We start from the raw sequence: 22,706 nt of genomic DNA, 5'->3' as shown, positions 1-22,706 counted from the left end.
AGCATCATGTGGGAATGTAATGAAGAGGAAAATTAAAAATGTATGTGCTACTGCATGATAAATGTCATATGGGCACAGTGGGTTCATAAGATGAGAGAGCTTTAAGGTCAATTACACAGCTGTGAATTGACACATATGACAGAATTTGCTAATTCTGAGTAAGTTGATACTATAGGCTTCTGATGATGGTGTATAACACACACAGATACTGGGTTTCCGGACTTTGTCCATCATCCGGATTCTAAATAACTAAGAAAAACACAACATTTCGGAAACTGGATCTGTTTCCATCCTCAGGCAAGGGAAGACACCTACTCTGTTGGGTCCCTTAGAAAGAGCTAGCCTCAATCGTTGGACAGCCGATTGGTTGACAACACATCGGTTGTCCAGTGATTGAGGCTAGCTCTTTCTAAGGGACCCAACAGAGTAGGTGTCTTTCCTCACCTGAGGATGGAAACTGATCCAGTTTCCGAAACGTTGTGTTTTTTCTTATTTAGAATCCGGACGATGGAGAAAGTCCAAAAACCCAGTATCCCTGAACAAGTTGCTTTGATGGCTGGCTTTAGAGGTTTAAAGTTATTTCCTTCCCTTCCTCCAGGATATCTTCACATCTTGAAACAAACTATTAAAATTTTATGACATATTTCTATCATTCCATTATTCATAATTATTTTCTCACAACCAAAGTATTAAGTGTAAAATTAATAGAAAGGAGCAGCAAGTTTGGTGTTCTTGTTTCTTGGGGGTCATAGTATATGTATATATATTGTTTTTGAGACGTCATTATCACTTTGTCATTTCACCATTGATCACTTGTTTGGATAGTGTTTGCCAGTGGAAGAAATCAGTATTTGACATCATTAATTTATGAAATAGAGAGTAAATTTCCACAAAGTATAGTCACAGCTAAGAACAAAAGAAAACCCATGGTTCATTATATTAATGGTACTTCACGTCTGATTGGATGTTTGGCTGGAATTAGTTATTTCCATTAGGCAACTGCTATCTTCTTCTGTGATAACTTGCTTATCTGTGTCATTTTATGTACAGAATGTAGGACTGAAAGAAATGTCAGTATTCATATGACCTTTTACCCCGCAGGTCAAATGCTATCATGATTATTCTTATCTAAGAAGATGCTTGCTACTCCAGATGCTGCAAGAGCCCATTGCGTTTCCATCCTCACAATAATGTATTCTGTAATGATGTAAACAGTTAATAAGAAACGAGGGATACAGTTTGGTATCTGTTTCAATTCTGAGTTTATTTTGAAAATTGAGGTGAGTGTCATAGTCTTTGGAAATACGTTTGAATCATTTATTTGTGTCCTGGTACTCAGTCTGACCTGTGGACCCAGAGAAAGCTCAGAGTTACCACATGACTTTGACTTGTAAGTTTTTTAGGTGTTCTTATGACTGTGGCCATTTAAATATGTTTTTGAGGCTTCATAGTGTCCCTCATAATGTAGGACACAGTGGATAAATCATACATTAATTATGTATTGCTATTTGTTGTAATACTTATTAATTTTATGGTGTAATTTTTATTGGTTGTTACTAGTTTGTCCAGTGCATACACCTTCATTTGTGAATATGTACTGTGATTTTCAGATTAAATTGTAATAATTCTTGAAATTCTAATTTGAAAAGTTGTGTATGTATGTGTGAGTCTCAGATTTTCAAGATTTAATTGAGAAAAGTTTCTCAGCATGTACAATGATATCTCAGTGTCAAGAATTTCCAGTAACTTCTTTACTTTGTACAATAGCACAGAGATTACCCGATTCATCATTTATAATGGTTGGCTAGCATGAATTAATGTGTGAAAGGGATTACACATTTGTACACTGTGGAATGTGGCCATTGGTATAAATTGGTTACGGTGAAAAAATTTGTCTAGCTCAGAAAATGTGTGTTCTTGTCTTCTTGAGGATGGTCCTGAGGTTATTCATTCATATGAACGTTTTAAATTTTTCTGATATCCAGGAACCATCCTGTAAAATATGGTATGTGATAATGAGAAACCTATATAGAAATGAAGTATTAGAAAACTGGAAAAAGTAGGCATGAAAGGAATGGAAGTTATAGAGCTATTCACCATCTCAACTGTACCGTTTGCAAATGATGAAATTCTCCTGAGTAACTCTGATGAGGAGCTTCAGAGAGCTTCATATCATCTCTTTAAAATTGGTTCATTATGCAGGATGGCAGTTCCATTATCTAGAATAGAATCAGTCTCCAAAATACAATGAATTATTGTGGGCCAAAATTGGACTTAATCAAATAATTCAGCAAGTTAAGATATTTACATACTTAGTACAATCTGAAATTACTGGTCATGTAAAATAAGAGAAATAATTTAAATAGAATAAGTGGGTGAGTTAAAAGTAATTCCTGTAGGAATGTCAAGGATTTTTATTAAGACTCCATAAACGGACAGCAAGACTTGCTATGATGTTTTGAGGTGAAATGTGGATTCTAAAAAGCAAGGACAGGAAGAGATTTGAGATCAGTTGCTGGGTATATGTTATCTTTTAGTTGTTTGTTTAATGATGTCAGTATCAGGACTATGAGGCAGCAGGAGTCTATATTAAGGAACCATATTTGATATGAAGCTATTAGAGGGCAATTTGTACGTAATAAGGTAAAGGTAAATTTGTCCATATGCTTAATTAAGCACCATGAAGACATGGCGGAGTGGATGTATAGCTCCGCTATTCTTGACCTCAACAGTAGGTGGAGATTACTGGTTGGCATCACATCCTAGCTGCTTTACCCCCAGTACCCATAGTACAGGAGGCTGGATGGGTCCCAGAGATGGTCTAGATGCTGTGGAGTGAAGAAAAATCTCTCATCTCTGCTCTGCAACCTGTAGCCAACCTCTATACTGACTGAGCTATCTCAGCACCACTCATAGCTGATATAACAGAATATTTAGAAATAAGGCTATGGAGAGCCCATGTGGGTAGGATGGAGAATAATAGACTGCCCAAGACGGCAATACAGTACAAGCCTTGGGGAAAAAGAAATAATGGGAGACCAGAAAGAAGGTGGTCAGATCATTGGTGGCACTCAGAACAGGCGCTAGAGGCCTAAACCTTGTCACTCCAGGAGAAGAAGAAAATACTGAACTTTCTATTATATTACTGCACTGAAAACTTTGCACTAGGTGTAAGATATAAAAATTAATTAATATTGTTTAATTAATTAATGTCATAGTTTGACATATATTTGTAACAATATAGAAATAGAATTGTAAAATGTAGAAAATTTGGGTTGTATAATTACTGAGTAAAAGAATGGGATGGGGTTTTATAATGTGTTATATTTTATCACAGCTTAACTGCTTGTGCATTATATACTAAATTAACTCACATTCTCCTAGTTTATAGCATCAGTGAGCTACTTTGAACAAACTACTTTACCACTGAATCGATTGACTTGAATAAATGCAGCGTAAAATTTAGAAATAATCACATGTTGTTGATGTAATCTATGATGTGCCCTGCAATGGGTATTTAGAATATTTAAATTCATCAAATTATATACCTGATGTTAATAATTTACCTTCCATGAATGGCGCACACAGCCTGAATTACATGAAAGTATTTGTGTGAAAATAATTACACATAATTTACTGTTCAACATTAATGAGAGAGGAACTTGGCATGGAATACTGTTGATTCAGATGTAATGAGTTCCATAGATCAGATCCCAAGTCATATTATTCTCTTAGGTATTGTGATATGTATTTTTAAAAATATGTCACAAGATCTGAGTTAAGTTTTATAACTAAAATAATTCATAGTAATATACCAGAACAGATATCTCATTTTAAACATGTAGAAAGTGACATAATATGTACTTTATACTAAGTCTTAGGTAAAAGTTCAGTAATTATGATAAAATACGTGGTATGTCAAGAAAAATCTTAAAGACTAAAACAAGGAGAGAAACACAACAGGCAGGACACATTTGTAATGACAACATATGGACAGTAAACCATAACTCACCCTGCTGTACTGTTTTCAAGTTGTGAAAATTTAATTCCTGGAATGGCCCTGTGAAAGTGAAATTTGCTTACCTGTGCCCTAGTGGCGCTGTCACCTTGGAAGTACTCTCCTTGTGAAGCTATGCACTTTGTGAGACTATGGTGCCACTGCTGGAAACAGTCTTGAAAGTCATTTCATGTTGTCATGTTGTGTTGAATGTCAGGAATGTCAGTAAATCTTTATCCCTTCAGGGCATTTTTTAATTTTGGTAAGGGCCAAAAATTGCAGGGGGCTAAGTCAGGTGAATAAGGTGGATAGTCCATTTTTGTAATGGAATTCTTAGACAGGAACTAGCAAACTCTTGAAGCATCATGCGCAGGGGCGTTGTCTTGGTGAAGAATCCATTTGTCAGGCCAGAGTTTGGGTTTTTTCCTCCAAACAGATTCCCCTAACCTTGTCAGTATTTTGAAAATGATTCACCGTTTGTCCTTGTGCAATGAATTCATGGTGAACTATTCCCTTGTGATCGAAGAAACATACAAGCATGGTCTTGAACTGCAAGTGAGACATGCATGCTCTTCTTTGGCTTAGGTGAATTCTGTATTTTCCAGTTCATGCTCAGGCATTTTGTTTCCAGGTCATATTGAAAACACCACATTTCATCACCAGTAATGACCCTATCAAACATCTCTGCATTGTGTAAAAGATCAGATGAAATGTGAAGCTGACGTTTCTGATCATCTGTCAAGATTCGAGGCTCCATCGCTAATTTCCACACTTTACAATTCACTAGAATCTACACTAAGGTTTTTCCAGCCCACAGTGTCTTCAGTAGTAGTTGCCTGGTAACGGTTTCTAACAGTGGCTATTCCTCTGGTTCCCTGGTCAAGTCCTCTCTTAATGGCAGCTCCCTTCTGGATGTCACTCTTGCAACTCCAACTAAGTCTTCTGTTCACAGACTGACCAAGCTCTAATTGTGTCCCTTACTAATAACATCCCAGTGCAGACCATGTAGACAACACTGTTCCTCTGTGGCATGTGTATCGATTGGTGCAGGAGTGTGTTTATCATGCTGTTCAATAGCAGCGGCCACCTGTTCTTGCTTGTTAAGAATCTGTTCCCTAACAACAGGTGTCATTCTGTTGTCGTTGTCTAGAAACAGGTCTGTATGCCACATTATTGTCTAAGTGAATACTTGCTCTGTTGTGTCCTTTGTGTCTATGTGTCTGTTTTGTTTCTTTCTTTTGCTAATGCTTATTTTATAATTGGCCTTTTGGGCTGTCGAGGAAGCATGCAAATAATTAAAGAACTGAATTATTGAAAAATTATTGGTGATATCTCCATATCATTGTGTGTTAAACTGCTGTTTTTTACTTGTGGGCCATACTATATTTCAACCCTAGACTAAATCAAAAGTTGGCAAGCAGTTCAGGCCACACTAATTTACTTGCTGTTGTTTTAGGAAATATCAAGATGCAACAATCTGTGGTTGCCACCATGAAGGCATGCAAGCAGTGTGGCTTCATATTCAACAAGAGTGCTAAACACGTGAGTAACACACAGGATGACTTTCTACTTAATGTATATTGTACATATGCATAATTACTTCTTCAGAATGGCCAAGAGTTTCTAAATTGAAATTCTAGTAAATTGTATTTTACTCTCCTTAGTTATGATTAGAAGCATACGGTATATTTATGAACTCAAGTCATGGAGCATCTACCTGGTTGTTATATGGATCCTCAAGATACATCAATCATCAAAATGCTTTCTAGCTTGACCCTTCATGAATCAGTCCACTGCATTTCATATTTTTGCCATCTGTTTTCCTGAGTTCCTGTTTCATACATATACTTCTCTGTAAGTCTTTCTCCCTAAGGGAGATTCACTTTACATTTTCTAAACAGAGTTTACACGTACATGTAGTTCACATTTCAGGAAGTAGTCTTAAATGGATTTTTCATGTTGAACAAAATTTATTTTAAATATGTTACAAATTAACTGTCTTCAGAACGTTTCACCTATGAAATGGAATTTTAGTAATATTACAGCATGTGGAAATTTATTCCCATGTATTGTAAAATTCCTATTGCTGATCTCAAGATGTGAATTTAACATTTTGTAGATTAATAACTTACAAATATTGACATGATTAAGAAAACAACAATTGTAATATTAAACATGCAATGGACTTCTGAATATTAATTTAAAGTAACTAATTATTATTATTATTATTATTGTTGGAGGGGGTGGGTTTCCCCATGCACTGCGACTAGTTATTAGTCTATTGTGCGTCCCCCTTTAATTTCTACTGTCGCCATGCCCTTCCAGTACTGGTGCTCGCTATCAGCCCCATTCTGCCAGCGAGGTCGGCCCTCTCTGGCAGTGGTCCCCGATACTTCCCCATCTACCGGAGGAATTGGAAACTACTTGGGCGGGAAACTTTGCCTAATTTTGCTCAGAGGTCTCCTAGAGATATAAGGATCTTTTGCATGCCATAAATCTATGACACGGGACACACGGCTTAAAGTCCCTCCCAGAGGACTTGTTCCCTGAATTTTCCCACCCTTAAATTTCCACGACCTCCGCCGGGTTTGAACCCGCGTACCTTTGAGTCATGAGGTGGGAATGTTACCCCTAGACTACGGAGGCTGCTTTAAAGTAACTAAACTGAAACATATTTTCTTGTTGTAGAATGTAAAGGTTCAGCACTGCCAGTGTAAAAGCTCACAACTGAACTTGATCCTAAAGAAGCCCAATCTCTATTCCACATTCCAAACACTAATTTTCATAAGACCTATTTTAATATTATTATCTAATTATTATGTTAGTATACCAAGTTGTTGTTTTCCAAGAAGTTTTCTCATAAAAATTCTGCATGTGTGTATTGTTTATCTTCATCATTCCTTGAAGTTAATGAACTAATGACTTCAACAATTTAAATGTATCAGTATTCAATAAGATATGTTTGTGAGCACCTGAAATTGATTTTGTAAAGTTCAAATATTTTCCTCACTAATTTTACTTCAGTTTTTATGAATGATATTGTCGCGTGTCGGGCGTATATAACGCGACAAATAACTTCACGATGTATTTTATATAGCGAATTTTATTTCACATTCGCACACACAATCACCCAAATTACAGATTTACGATTACTGCTATCTGCAGTATCACAAATAGTACACTCCAAATGCCACACTACAACTGACTGGTTGCTAGCTAACTAGGAACTAACTCGGAGGTAGCGCGAGGACTGACTGACTGACTCAGTACAACTGACTATGAATAGCCTTCGCTGCTTCCTATGTAGCCTCGATCGGACAATACGGCCACGTAATAGGCACCCTTGTTGCCTGGCGCTGTGTTGCTAGTAACGCTAGCGGAAGTAACCGCTGTTACTACTTGGTGACGTCACCGCTGTTGACTCGCGTTGCCTAGCGACCAGGATCCTAGGACTCGGCTAACATCGGCTCGCTTCGGCTTCGCTCGGCGCATCATGGCTGGCGGGGGGTGGGGAAGGGCTCATAGCTCAGCATGTCACAATATTATAAAAAGGGAATGATTTTCAGATGATGCTGGTGTAGCCATGACATTCTAGACTTGTACTTTTGAGGTTCCAGTTTGAATCTTTTCTGGGCTCATGTTTTGTCTTTCTATGTAGACAGATGCCAGAGTAGTATGTCAGAGTAAGCTGCAACAACCTAATTCTAATTCCTTATCTGCTCACCATTCATAATGATATTCCAAGCTCATTAAGTGCTATATAACTTTTACAGTTGAAACAATATACTTAACAATTCAAGAATCAATCAGTTAAGTAAGGTGGCAGTTAGTTCATTGTTTAGTTACAGGATTTTAAACATAACCAGTTAAGTAATAATCTGTTGCAATTAGTAATTCAGAATTTGTTATACAAGTATATTTGTTGGATCTTTTTTTATAAAGTAAAAGTAAAGCTATCCCTGTAACAGGCCGTGAAGGCCCATAGTGTTGTGAGATGTTGAGGGTCCCACATTATGTAGACAATCGGCTCACAGATGGCGGCTAGGTTGTCAGCCTTACATGCCGGTCACGCTTTACTCCCCAGGAAGATCTTTTTTATATGGACTGTAAATAGAATGGTGGCAGTTCTGATTATAACTTGAATATCTGTGAATTCTTATGTCTTAATAGAAACTGAAAAATATGTTCAGTCCAAGTATGAGCCCTACTCAGTTTCACAGCATTGAAGTATTTTCTTTCAGACCTCTGTAGAAGGAAGAGTGATAGCAATTCGAAGGGAGGACCAGTCTGTGTGGGAGAGGAGGGCACCACTTGCACCATCTAATGTACGTCGTCTTGCTCGTGCTGGAGTCAAAGTCATTGTACAGCCATCAAATAGAAGGGCATATCCAATGCAGGTGAGTGCATTAGAGATTAGATGCCTATGAACATGAAAATACTTGTAACTAACAGTCTTTCACTTTTTCCAGTTTTTGAAAGATTGGTAACAATGCTGATTTTCTGGCATGATTTTTTTTTGGGGGGGGGGGAGTGGGAGAAGTCTCAGTTAAAGCATAAATTTTGGTTTTGTAGAAATGTTACATTATGTGACATAGCTGGATATAAGCAATTTTACACCAATGCTATATTATATATCATAATGTTTCCTTTCAGTTATGGCTGATAATATATGCATACATGCTCACACACAGTTCAGAACTTGCTCAGCACACACTGTCTATGTGCATGTGTTGGACATATTCAGTCCAGTGCTCTCTTCCTCACACATGCGTGCGCACACACACAAACACATGCATGTGGACAGTCCACCTTAAATGAAGTACATACCTATGCTTAGACACTGTAAAAATATAATAATATACATAACAAAGAAATTGCTGGTTTCTGGCAAAATAAAAATCATCACACTTGTATGGATACAGTACATGGACCTATAAGTGCCTAATTGTATTTCTGCCGCCGTCTTGTAGTCCTCTGCTAAACCAGTCATGCTGACTAAGCTGGTCACAGTGGTCAGCAGTGAAATTACACTACTATCATCACTGTTATGCTTCACTCTGTGAGTTACCTTCGCCTAAATCTCCTGATGCCACCATTAATAGCACCCTACTTTTGGGTGGTTAGGGACAGGAGAATATGGTCATTGTCCTTACCAATGCCACCATTGTTCTGCCTGCTGAAGTTAAGGGGTGAAATATTCTTGCTACAAATCCCCGAAATCCATCACTTGGGTAGAAATCTGCAAGCCCTGACATATAGCAGTATTATATAGCCATTCCCTGGTAATACCTCTGAGTATGTTGGAATACATAGCAGCGGAATAAAGTTTAGGGAAGAGGAAGAATCTCTGAAGATTCATCACAAGAAATGTGGACAATAGTTAACTCAACCACCACATTTGATTTGCATTTATGTACAGGATGTTATACGAAGTAAACAGCTGGTAGTACTTCATGCCTGCCATCCAGTTTCTCTCCGTATGTCCCTGCTGAAAAATCAATCCAGTTAACTTCCCCAATACTCATAATTGTCACTGTGCCTCTACCTTAGTGCCTCTCTTGACGTGACCAGGCATTGACTCACTTACTTAGGTAATAAGAGTATAAGTGACTGAAGAGTGCCAGCCATATATAAGTGTGGTGTGAAGTAGGCCTCAGCAATCTCCTCATTCCTAGCCAGATATACTGAATATCATGGTGAAATGGTTCTTCTGCTTTGCATGCACAAGATCCAGTTTGGAATCTTGGCATGAAGACCAACTGTCTTAACTTTGTGAATAAGATTTTTTGTGGTTTTCCTCAGTTCCATCCAAATGGTCAAATGAAACCATAAATTGTGCAGTGAATACTTCTGTTCACATTCCATTACAATTCATAATTGACTCCTTATCCTATAATTTGACTTTATATGAAATTTGTGATTGAAATTCTAATTAAATAGGCCAAGAATAAACAAGGAATACTTGCTCTCAATTGGTTAAAATGTGTCTTAATCTGATGCTATAGAATAACATGTTTCAGACATATGCTGCAGCTGGAGCTGTGATCCAGGAAGACATTTCTGAAGCATCAGTGATTTTTGGTGTGAAGCAAGTCCCAGTAGATCTGCTTATCCCCAACAAGACTTATTGTCTGTTCTCACACACAATCAAGGCACAGGATGCAAACATGCCTCTGCTGGATGCTATACTGGAGAAGGTATGAAAATTATATTTGTTGTTTATATTCTCATTTATCATACACTGTGTACACTGTCTATTCAATTTTTACTTTTTCATTTATACTTTGTGAACATTTTTGAATGTATTATGCATCTTCATAAAGTTTTCGCTCCTATTTTATGTTTGAATTATGCTCTCATTTTGTCTTGGTCTTGCTGTCCTGAGGGCAGTTACTGGAGATCAGAACTTGATAGAAGTCCACCCCAGGGCAACTGAAGCAAATATATGAAATACAAGTACACACTCCACTTCCATCATTGCTTTTAGGAAGAATCTCTTCCTGCTTTTCTAAAGTACTCTGCACTCTCTTCTGCTCTTGTTTAACTAAATGTGATTGATCTGTAAGATGGTTTATTGTCATGTTGAATAAAACTGTTGATAGTAGGGAAAGAAATGCTATTCTTATGCGTATTAGTTTGTGATGAGGGGAAAATGAACAAATATTTTGTGTGTCTGCTGAATGAAGTTACAAAAATAGTCACAAGAATGCAAAGAGAGTGTTTAAATTAATTTTGTATCCTTATAATTAATATTTCTGCAGCCTAATATATATTATATTTATATATATTTAATATATATTTTATAATTTATTTATTTATTTTATTATATATGATATATATTTTATTTATACAACACTCAATGTTTTACAACAAGTATCTGCTCATTTGGGATGATTAGGGTCTTTGGATTAACAGATAACATGACAAGAACATGACACGGGAGCTCCAGAGAAACTCCTAACAGCAAGGAAGAACTGGTGTATACTTAGGCAAGAAATATACCATACTTTGAAACATTAGGTGCAGACTGTGAAGAAGTTCCTGCTTGTTGGTAGAAAAGCAGTTAATTTTCATATGGGAAGAATCTGCAGGAAAAGTAACTTGTTAGGTTTGACTTCATTTTAAAAAATATAAGGATTAGAGGTCCATGGTAATGGAGCCATACCATTGTGGGTCCACTATCTGAGGGCATCATCAAATATTCTGGAGGACAGCCTGTAGTATACTTTGATGAAACATGGACGCATGTGCACTGAATCATATAGATATGTTGACCAGGTGATTATATAACAGGAGTTACACGATATTACAAAACAGTATAGAGAGCCAGTAAATCAGACATGTTTTTTCTAAGGGGTGATTTTAAGATAAGAATAGGCAACAGAACCAAAAGGAAAATACTGGCACATTTGGCGAACTGATCTATAACTGTAATAGGGGAAAACTGGTAGACTTTGTTTTATAGAATAGAATGAAAGTAATAAACACATTCTTCCAACACATGAATACATACAGTACTGGAAAATTCTCTATACGGTCAGAGTCATGCCTCATCATTTTCATATCTTTGGCTGTTTGAAGAAGGCTTTCAAGAGCTGCTGATTCATGTTAGATGTTGAAGGGTTTTGTTTACCCTTTGATTGCCGAACCCCACAATAGAAGTAACTGCCAGAAACATCAAAGCTGCTTGGATATAAATGCCGATGCACAGAGCAGCCCACAGTACTTCCGGAGCTACCTTCAAATGACCACAGGAGAAAATAATTTGAAAGCCTGTTCTGTACTCTAAATATCTGTGAATCATATCTTATGCCGTCTGCTGGTAGAACTTCTATACAGTGTGATTAGCATTAAGCTGATCTCTCGAGCTGCTGCAGTTTTAACACAAGTTCACTGAGCCAATCTGATTGAGATGTGGTGACAATTTGGTGTTAGAATTTTTACGAGCTTAAACGTGCCTCGAAGAATAATTAAACTTACGACTGCTTCGACTATTTTACTGCTACAAAATGGAGATGCAGCAGATGATGGAACTTCTGCTGAAGGAAATCAGAGCCAACCAAAAAGACAAAGAGGATTTCTTGGCAAGATTGGACAAGGTGGTGGCACGTCAAGAAGAGTTACTTGTAGAAGACGCCATTGTGATACCGGTCCTAAAATCTGAAGAAGAAACAACGGATACCAGAAAAGAGATGACGGCCTGCCAAGAGATGGAGGCAAGTCTAGAAGAAAAAGAGCCGACCTCAGTGAACAGGAAACCTGAGGTGACTCAACAACGAGAAGTCCCCAGCGAAGATGCCGTAGTGAAACCGGTCAAAGGATGGAAGAAGCGGTATAGGGGCAAGAAGCAAACTGCAGGGCGGCATGGAGAGCCACAGGAAGTAACCCGAGGAATTTCTGGATCCCGGATGAAGTTGGCCGCCGCCTGCAGGAAGGTGTCCCGCCGTGTAACAGTGGCATGGCGCAAGAGGAACATCCTCAGGAATTCGACCCAAGTAAAGTGTGGACCGCAGCGCGAATTGGCTGCCGACAAGGAAATGACCCGCTGTGCGAAAGTGACACAGCGCAAGAGACGCAGGTTTCAATGCAGTCAAGAAGGACCGCCAGCCAAACAGGGACGGCAGAAGAATTGGACCAGAAACCATTCTACAAGAGGAACCCAGAAAGGATGGACTCCCAGATGGAAACAGCTGGTGCGCCAGGAAGGCACCAAGGAAACTGAGAATCGAGACTTCAAGGACCAGCTATGGCTTGGAAGCAAGTGGGAATTTAACAAGACCCTCAGGAGGACAAAGGGATTGGAAATCGCAAAGCGAATTTTCACATCTGTCCCATTGCAGAGAAGTAAAATCTGGACACTGTGGAGGTGTCGACCGCCTCCAAAAAGGAAAAGAAGGGCCGTATAGGAGGAACCGGTAATAGAAACACCGGCCTCCTTAGCAAGAATGAAAGTGAAGAATAAATGTGACGCAACTGGATCTTCTGGCAACTTAGCAGGAAACCGCTCGAGACGAGCTGGTCTTAAGAGGGGAGCAGTTGTAACGACCGGAGAACAGATGCTGTAAGAACAGCCTCCAAAGACAAAGAAACGGGGGTGCACCGTTAGGCTGTTTGGGACGAAAAGCCTTAAGGAGGGAGCAGTGTGACGTGTTGCGCTATGCAGGACACCCCCCCCCCCCCGGTGGTGATGTGCCGAGCAGAGCCGAAGCGAGCCAAGTCCCGGCACACTGGTCGCTATGCAACGCGGGTAAACAGTCATTGCGAGAGACCACTCCCAACAGTGTTACCAGTAACACCGGTAACCACGGCGCCAGACAACAATCGTGCCTATTACGTGGCTGTTTTCTGCGTTGTCCGGAACGAGGCTAGATATGGAGCAGCGAAGACTATTCATAGTCAGTTCCAAGTTAGCCAGCAGTCAGTTCTGAGTTCTCAATCTAGCCAGCAGAGAGTAATGAGTTAGCCAGCAACCAGTCAGTTGTATTCTAGCATTTGCAGTCTAGTATTTGTGATACTGCAGATAGCAGTTATTGTGAATCTGTAAATTGTATGATTGTAAGAGCGAATGTGGAATAAAATTCGCTATATCCACAAAGGCATGGAGTTATTTGTCGTGTTATACACCCAACACGTGACAATATATTATGTTACCATGTTCTTGGAGTCATATGATGGTGCAATAGTATGTAACTGACAGTAATCATTCACTTTATGTTACAGAATATACGCTTGATAGATTATGAAAAGCTGATGGATGAACGTGGGCAGCGTGTGGTTGCATTTGGAAAATATGCCGGATTGGCAGGCATGGTCAATATCCTGCATGGTCTTGGATTACGACTCCTGGCCCTTGGCCACCACACACCATTCATGGTTAGTGATAGATGATATTAACCTGCACATACATTCCTTTTTCCAGTCAGCATTCTTGTAATTTCATGTGTAGTGAAAGATATTTATGTATTAAGGGATTTTAACTTACATGATTTTAGACATACAGAATTTATTTTGAAACCTCCTGTATGAATGAAATATGAGGTGTGGTACAAAATTTGTGAATGTACACATATGCAGCTCAAGAGAACGGTGATTCTTGTGCGCAGTTTTCTTAGTGTCTCTTCTGTAGAGACCAGTAAAATAATGCCACTACATCTCACCATACTTCTTCTATGAGTGAGTTACCAAACAGTATTTACACACAAACACACATACAGCACATGTGCATAGAAACATGCGCATGAGCCCACAAACATGCACGCCAAATGTAAAAACACACATTCAAACACACAGGTGCTCAAACATGGAAACGCTTGCAAACGAATGCATGAACAACCACAAAAATGCAAACACATACGTGAATGTTGACACGTGCAGCACGATTATTCATCAGTGTGCATACAAACATGCAGTCTCACACTCACAAAGAAGCAGAAGGGTCACCTCTGCACAAAGAAACAAATGCACTCTCCACCTTCAAAAACAGGCAGGTGCTCGCACACACAAGACAATGGGTCCACATGCTCAGATATATATGCTTGCACTCATGGATACGCTCACATTCACACACACACAAGCGCACCCACTCATGTGCTCATAACACACAAGTGCTCATATGCATAAATGAGCTTATGTTCCCAAACACTTGGTCTTGTGCACAAACACGCTCATGTGCATAACTGAGCAAGCACATGCATGCATGCTAGAAAGCACAAATGTTCATGAGCAAACAAAGGAACCAAAATGTGTGCACAAATATGCATATGTGCGTAAGCAAGCACACAGACGCACACAGCCCCACACAAATGTGCAGGTGCAGCAGGTCCATGCATGCAGAAACTTGCAAATTTGCTACAGTTTACGCATGCGCAAAGGTGCACCCACACTCACACAATACACACACAAGCCAGTGCATGCATAAACCTCATGGACAAGTACACACACACACAATAGTGCAAACATGGTCACACTTGTTCATGCATAAGCACACATGCTGTTGCACAGTGATGCTTACATGCCAACACAAGCGCGTATGCATGCAAACACACAAACATGTGCATAGTCCCACCCAAAAACATGTATACACCCACACACAAACCCACAGACATGCATGAATGCATGCTCCTATACAGTCTCTCTCTCACACATGCACACACTCACAAAAATATATATTTGTTTCATATTCTCCACATCTTCTGAAAAATACATCTAGGACGTTCAGAGTGTTCCAGACTTAAGGCTTTGTATTCCAGTCTCTCACGTTCTGTCTTTAAATTTGTAAGTAAAATGTTTGTCCATCTAAACAGTAAAAATTAAAACAGTGACAGTGGCACTGATAGCAATAATGATGACTGCAACAAGAACAAGAATAATAGTTTGTGGTCTGAACAGATTTCCATGTTGTGTAATATTTCCAGCTCTTAGTAAAATTTATTGCCTGAATTGCCTTAAAGTTCCAGGTGTGTTCTATCACTTTGCGTGAATCCAACTTCTGATTTGCAAAATTTTGCAGTCTTTAGCCAAGATTAATCTTCAGATTTTTACAGCGTGAACCAGAAATTATGCAATTTGGCCACATCATTCTGACATGGAGGCCTTTATACTTAATAGCCAGAATATGAATACAAATAAAGAGCATTTGTTTGGTGGTCGTGTTGTGCAGTTAAACAAGATTATAGTAAGTTGAGAGTTTCGCTGCATGCTTTAAATGCCAGACTGTGTTCAGCCTTTGTATGGAAAAAAGAATGGATACAGAGTTGAAACACACAAACACATCCACAGTCACTCACACACAAACACATATTCAAATGTTTCAACAGCATTGGAGTGAAATTGGAGGCATATACATTAAGGACATAATATTGTACATTTATACTTTCTTTCATTGTGGTTTATTTTATAATGCTTCTCTGACTTGAACTATATAGCATCAAGTAGTAGAATTATAATTGCATGAACTGCAAAGGATTTAGAAAAAAGTGGTCATAGTCTAATCAAGGTACACTCAACTCTCGATTATCCGGGGGCGGATAAACCAGTTTGCGGCTTAACCGGGGCTACCAGGACTTTTTTGAGGCTTATATGTTGTTTAATATTCATTCACTTCTGTTTCACATGGTGAGTTGTAACACTATTTTTGCACTGGTGTGAACCGTGCTCTGCATTTTTTGGTCCCATTATGCTAACACAGTGTTCTAGGGTAGGGGTGAAAGAATGCAAGGATTTGTGGAAAGTTTCAAGGACAGATACACTGCCCCAGTTAGTCTCTTTGTATCGATCTTTAAGTGCGTTAGCAAAATATCAGGGTGTAAAAGGAAGCGTGTTGTGTTAAGTATTCAACAGAAACTTGAAATTATCAATCAGTTGGGAAAAAGAGGTGTAGTTAAACAATTAGCAATGCAATACAGTATTGGAGAACAAATTGTTCGTGATTTGAAGAAAACAAAAGAATCAATTAATCCATGGATTCACTGGATTCAGTGAAAATGAGATAGCCATAGAATTGACAAAATTGGCTAACCAAGTTCATGGTGGTGAAGAAGTCAACAAGGAAAATACGCATAAGAGAGTGGTTTGACTGTGACACGTGTGAGCCGGGCTTCGAAATGTTAAGCAGTGACGAAATCGTAAGTTCAGTGGGGGTGTAGCCAGAAGAGTGGGAAGAAAGTGAGAATGAGGAAAAGGTGGACAGTGCTGCTAGTAAGAAAATATCACATGGTGCTGCTCTTAATCATTTGGAATCCTTACTAGACTATCTTGAGAGTGAAGAGAACAGTTTATTAAGTGACAAGCTAATATTACGTAAGCTTCGTACAGATATCTGTAAAAAGGAAAATGCCGCGAAAAAGCAAATGACAATATTAAATTTTTTTAAGTGTTAAGTGTGAATATTCGTAAAAAGTGTTGGATGTTGTTGAACACTGTGATTGAAATAACTAATTCATACTTCAGTATAATGTAAAAAAGTATTAAATAGGCCATGAGATGACATAAAAATGAGGTTGAATAAATTTAAATACAGGTAGGCCTATAGTATTATGAAGGTACAGTATTACAGTACTACATTTAATAAAATTTGTCTTAACCGGGTTTTCGATTAATTATGATTTCCATCCCCACTGTTATCCCGGATAATCGAGAGTTGAGTGTATTATCTTGGCATTTGCCTAGAGGGACTGAGGAAAATGATGAATTCCTCACTCAGGATAGCCAGTGTCCCAGCTGAGACATTAACTTAGCACCTTCATGATATAAGTTGAGGGTGTTAACCACTACACCAACCTTCTCAGTTTTATGTCTTTTAGTTACCATTTGAGTCCAGTATAGGGATCTTGTGAATATAACAATGAAGCTTCTGGTTTGATAAAAGGTAGTAAAAGGTGAGAAACTTCTTGACCAGCTGAGTGTCTATTGGTTTCTCAAGGAGGACTGTGTTCCATGATGTTATTCATTATGTGCCTGATAGATGCTCTGTGCATCTAAGATCTAAATGTTTGTGATGATGGTACATTAGTACAATTATTATGTTTTTGGATATTATCCATTGTCTTGTCTTTATCTAAAAACTGTCCTGTTTACTTTTCAAAACACAACATTTCAGAGACTGGATTCTGTCTCCATCTTCAGGTGAAACTTACTCAGGTTTTTAGATTAAGACAAGACAATAAATAATGTCCAAAACATAATACAGTAAAACCTGTCTTAAACAGAATCTCAAGGGACCAGAAAAAATTTCCGCTGAAGCCAGGTTTCCATTTAATCAAGGTATACTATAATAACTAAACCAGGACATAAACGTATTTGAGACAAAACACAACAACGTGCTCATTGATTTATTCACGCTGTAATCAGTGAACACATGCAAACATTACACTGAACAGGAAAAAATCGCAGTAGTCACTTTATATAATTTTACCATAATTCCGGCAGAGTTTTTTGCACGCAGTTTACTCTCTTGGCTGCCTGACTTCCCACAGACACTTTAGCATGAGAAATTAGAGTAAGCATGTCTGAATCATTCTGTTGCATGGCAAACTCCTGCAGTACCTTTAAACTGTTGGCAGCATCCTGATAAGTCTTCACTCTACACTTTTCTTCTTCTATCACAATGTCATTTTCCTCTTCTTCCTCTTCTCCTCCTCTCTTCCTTTTCGATTTTCTCTAAAATTGTCAATTAATACATCGATATCCATTGTGTCTGGTTCTGTTTGCACATCTTTGTCTATATTGATGTAGTCCTCAGCATTGCAGTTACTGAAAGCAGCTTCATTCATGCAATGTTGTAAGTCCTTCTGGTCATTTTCATATTCTACACTAGGAGTAACTTCTACCATAGAAAATCCTGCTTTTTCGAAACACTTTGTGACAGTTTTTGGTAAGAACTTCTTTACTGCTTGACTTATCCAAATAACCACATCTAGAACCGAGACAGTTCTTGCAAGTTCAGATGCGGATGATGTAGAATCTATATTGATGAGCAAAGATTGCATTAATAATTTACGATAGTGGACCTTAACATTTCGAATGATGCTCTGATCCATTGGTTGAGAAACACTAGTGGTGTTTGGAGGGAACCAAGCAAGTCGCACTTTGCAAAGTTCGATATGGGGGTGGCATGTTGCGTTATCCAAGAACAACAAAACATGCCAGTTTTGCATTTTCATTCTACAATTGAAAGCCGTTAACGATTCCTCCATGATCTGTGACGTCATCCATGCCTTTTTGTTGGATCTCCACTCAACAGGAAGTTTCTGTATGTCCATGTTTCGGAAGCATCGTGGCTTTGCTGCCTTGCCAATCACTAAGGTTTTCTCCATTTCGCCTGACATAAAACCACATAGAAAAACAGTCAGTCTTTCTTTGCACAGGTTTCCTCCCAAACATTTTTCACCTTTCAGACATAGCGATTTATTCGGAAGCGCGCGGAAGAACAGTCCAATCTCATCACCGTTCGCTATGTTTTCAGGTTCATATCCCTCAATTATGGATGGCAATTTAGCTTCCCATTCCTCAATGGTCTCACTATTTACATCACTTGATTCACCACAAAGTTCATTAAAAACTATCCGATGTCTTTTGCGAAAACTCTCCAACCATCCATTAGATGCTTTGAATTCAGTCTTCCCCAGTTTTTCAGCGACTTTTTTAGCATATTCCTGTACCATAGGACCCGACAACTGGTGATTTTTCGCCCTCACACTGACAAACCACTCCCACACTATTTCATTAACGTCTTCATTTGCAGTTTTCTTAAGTTCTCTTTTTATTTTTCCATTAGCACAAGTTTCCCACCACTTAAAAATTTCCGTTTTCTTCTTTAGAATCTCATACACTTGAGTTTTACCGACATTAAACATCTTCATGATCTGCTTAACAGACAATTGATCTCACTCACTCACATGAATCACTTTTAATCTTGTGTTAAGATCAAGCACAACTCTTGTCTTTGTAGCCATGTTGACAACTGCTAGACTAAAGTAAAACTGTAGGCCTAGAGCCCTTACTGAATACAATTTGCAGAAGGGGAAAAAATTTTTGCTGAATCTCAGTGCAGTTAGTGCAGTACCGTTAGAAGCTTATTTTAAAGAGTTAGGGAAAACAAAATTCTGTAGAATGTATGGGATGCCTAAAATTATTCTAAACGATGCATTCCGGAAGACTGGAAATTTTCCGTATAAAGACTTATTTTGATTTCTGTTGTCCGCGTTAGACAGTTTCCGTTTAATCCAGGTTATTTAACATCTTTTTGAGCCCCAAAGTCAAGGGACCTGAAAATATTTCTGTTTAAGACAGATTTTCGTTTAATAAAGGGTCCGTTTAAGGCAGGTTTTACTGTAATTGTACTCTGTGCATCTCTTCTACCCAGTTTTATTAATAATTTAGTTACAGCTAGTGTTGATTAGTTACAGCCTCATGTGCAGTGCTGTGTTTTATAAAATTTATTAACTTTAAAAGACTTAAAGTTTAGAAGTCCATCACTACATGATTTGACCAATGTGGTCATCATCAGGTGTTAAAATTTTAGGTGAGGAGACAGCTCTTCTTTTGTTGCTTATGTTGTTAAATATATAGGTCCTCTCAATGCACATATGTGTTTGTGTTCCCTCGTATTGTATTTTGTGCTGTGTATCTAGTTCTCAAATGTTTATTGAGTTGGACTGATTTTTTTTTATAACGTGTTTATGTTGCATGTTGCTGTCTGTTGTTTAATACTTGTATTACTTCGAATATCAGATTATGGGTGTCGATGTAAGTGTCATTCATTTGTAATCTGTCTTTACTTGTTTTATTTATATGATATTTCTCCAGTGTGTTCAGATGTTTTCCTTTTTTTCTCTATTTTTATGACTTTCATAGTTTATATATTTAACAACATAAGCAACAACAACAAACAGCAGTTGCCTTGCCAAAAATTTTAACACCTGATGATGACCACATTGATTGAAACATGTTGTGATGTACTTTTAAACTTTTAAGCTTCTGAGGTTAATAAATTTTATAGACCATAGTGTTGCACATGAAACTGTAACTAATTGACACTAAGTGAAAAGTGTAACAGAATACTACAATATAATATTAGTTACAGCTATTCTCTGTAATAGTTAGTAGATTTAACTGTTTTAGTGGTTATTGTAAGTAAATGTCCAGTGATACAAATTATTATTAATGAAAATGGTTAATGCTTCTGTATTCTTCAGATTTTAACATTTGCCTCTTGTCACTCTTCAGTCTGTAAATTCAGATTATTGTTTCTATTATGTACTGTACAGATTATTGAAAATGATAAAGTAAATTTCTAAAGAAAGATAACAGTGAAAATTTGAAATATCTTTGTAATGTCGAAAATAGGTCATGAGAAAGGCGATAAAATTGACTATAGTAATTATCATGGGTTATCATTACTATCAACTTCATACAGAATGTTATCCATATCCTTCTCAAGGTTAAGTCCATACATAGATTAACTTATTGGGGATCATCAATGTGTGTTTTGATGTAACAGATCAACTACTGATCAGATTCTTTGCATTTGTCAGGTACTAAAGAAAAAATTGGAGTACAATGAGACAGTATTTCAGCTATTAATAAATTACAAGAAAGCCTACGATTCAGTTAGGAAGAAAGCATTATACAATATTCCGATAGAGTTTGGTGTACCCGTGAAACTAGTTAGGCTGATTAAGATTTGTTTAAACAAAACATATAGTAAAGCCTGTATAAGTAAACATCTGTCTGATAATTTTCCCATCCAGAATGGTCTAAAGCAAGAAGGTCCTTTATTGCCACAGCTTTTCAACTTTGCTTTAGAATATGCCATTAGGATGGTCCAGGAAAACCAGTTGGGACTCAAGTTAATTGGGACACATCAACTGTTGGTCTGTGCTGATGACGTGAATCTACTGGGTGATAATATACAAATACCATAATAAATACCAATAAATACCATAAGGTAAAACATACAAACTTTAATTGAGCTGGTAAGGAGGTTGGTCTAGAAGTAAACACAGAGAAAACTAAGTATATGTTGCTGTCTTGTCACTGGAATGCAGGGCAAAGTCATGACATAAAGATAGCTGACTGATGTTTTGAAAATGTGGCACAGTTAACACATTGAGGACTGGTCGCATGATATCATGCTTTTGGCTTTTAAACATGGTGGACCGGTCACATGATATCATGATTTTGGGACCCGTTAGTTTGTAACACACTGTACCTTGCTCTGGCGCCACCCAAGTTGGACGCAATGGCATAACAAAACTCTGGAATGTTTGCCTACTTGTCAGTAATTTGATCTTGCTGTTTTCTTAAGCCACTATAAACGAAAATGCTTTGCTGCTCTTCGAGCTGTATGTATCAGTCAGTAGTTAGGGGTGGAGAATGGACAATGACAAATTCTTCTCTGATGAGCCAGCTGACCTGCCTTGTGAGACCCATAGTTATGGTGATTGAGAGAGTGGCAGTGACAGGGGAGAACAAAGAATTGTGGCCACAGACAGTAAAAATGACAGTAGCTCCGATGATAATGGGGGTAATAACATTGCGGGGACAGTAAAAAGTCTAAAAAAATCACAAAAATCTAAACCCTGATTTGAAATTGAAATACAAAGCATTTCTGATGAATGTGGCAAAGGTCTGGGCTACAGACCAGATGGTGGCGGCAGAACCAGAGTCAGATACAGACTTAGTGCAACCGGGCCCATCAACTCCCACCCCACGCAGGCCTCATGTAAACCCCCCAGGGTGACTCTCGGGTGATATGCGGAAACATGCCCTCGTGAAAATTGTGAAGAGTGAACATTCCAAGGGGAAGCATCCTTCTAGGCAATGCCATGTTTGCACAGTTCACAAAAAAAGGAGTATGACTGTCTACATTTGCAAGTTCTGTGTAATGCACTTCACAAAGGGGAATGTTTCCAGAAATATCACACCCTCAAGCATTTCTAGCATTTCTAACAAAGTTAGAATTCTATGGAATAAGAGGAATATTCCTCAAACTAATGAAATCTTACTTGGAAGGTAGACACCAAAAAGTGGTCCTAGATAATAATTCCCCTGAGGCAAGTTCAAATTGGGGAGAAATAAAGCACGGTGTCCCCCAGGGTTCAATACTTGGACCATTGCTTTTCTTGCTTTATGTGAATGACTTACCAAAGATAGGTAATAATAAGGCTGAAATGGTTCTTTATGCGGATGATACTAGTATAATTGTGAA

At 38.2% G+C, this 22,706-nt stretch overlaps 1 protein-coding gene across 9 annotated transcripts in view; it reads left to right on the top strand.

Annotated features, from left to right (window-relative positions):
* LOC111874328 (alpha-aminoadipic semialdehyde synthase, mitochondrial) overlaps positions 1 to 22,706 on the top strand; it is an 87,431-nt gene that overhangs the window by 12,300 nt on the left and 52,425 nt on the right. For 5 of the 9 annotated variants that reach the window (XR_004514089.1, XR_004514086.1, XR_004514090.1 and 2 more), the window contains exons 5-9: positions 1,102 to 1,280; positions 5,454 to 5,539; positions 8,239 to 8,394; positions 10,018 to 10,194; positions 13,718 to 13,870. Coding sequence is in view for 1 of the 9 variants with exons in the window: in XM_033755407.1 (XP_033611298.1) it covers positions 5,465 to 5,539; positions 8,239 to 8,394; positions 10,018 to 10,194; positions 13,718 to 13,870 (561 nt within the window). In the remaining 8 variants the exon portion in view is untranslated. Of the gene's footprint in view, positions 1 to 938; positions 1,281 to 1,321; positions 1,391 to 3,147; positions 3,171 to 5,453; positions 5,540 to 8,238; positions 8,395 to 10,017; positions 10,195 to 13,717; positions 13,871 to 22,706 lie in introns of those variants that run through there. The other 4 variants (XR_004514087.1, XR_004514092.1, XR_004514093.1 and 1 more) reach the window with 4 other exon arrangements.

Source organism: Cryptotermes secundus, unplaced genomic scaffold (assembly GCF_002891405.2).
Source record: "Cryptotermes secundus unplaced genomic scaffold, Csec_1.0 scaffold2511, whole genome shotgun sequence".
Lineage (NCBI taxonomy): Eukaryota > Metazoa > Arthropoda > Insecta > Blattodea > Kalotermitidae > Cryptotermes > Cryptotermes secundus.
The sequence above is the reverse complement of the archived record's forward strand: the minus strand, read 5'-3'. Positions and strand labels throughout refer to the sequence as shown.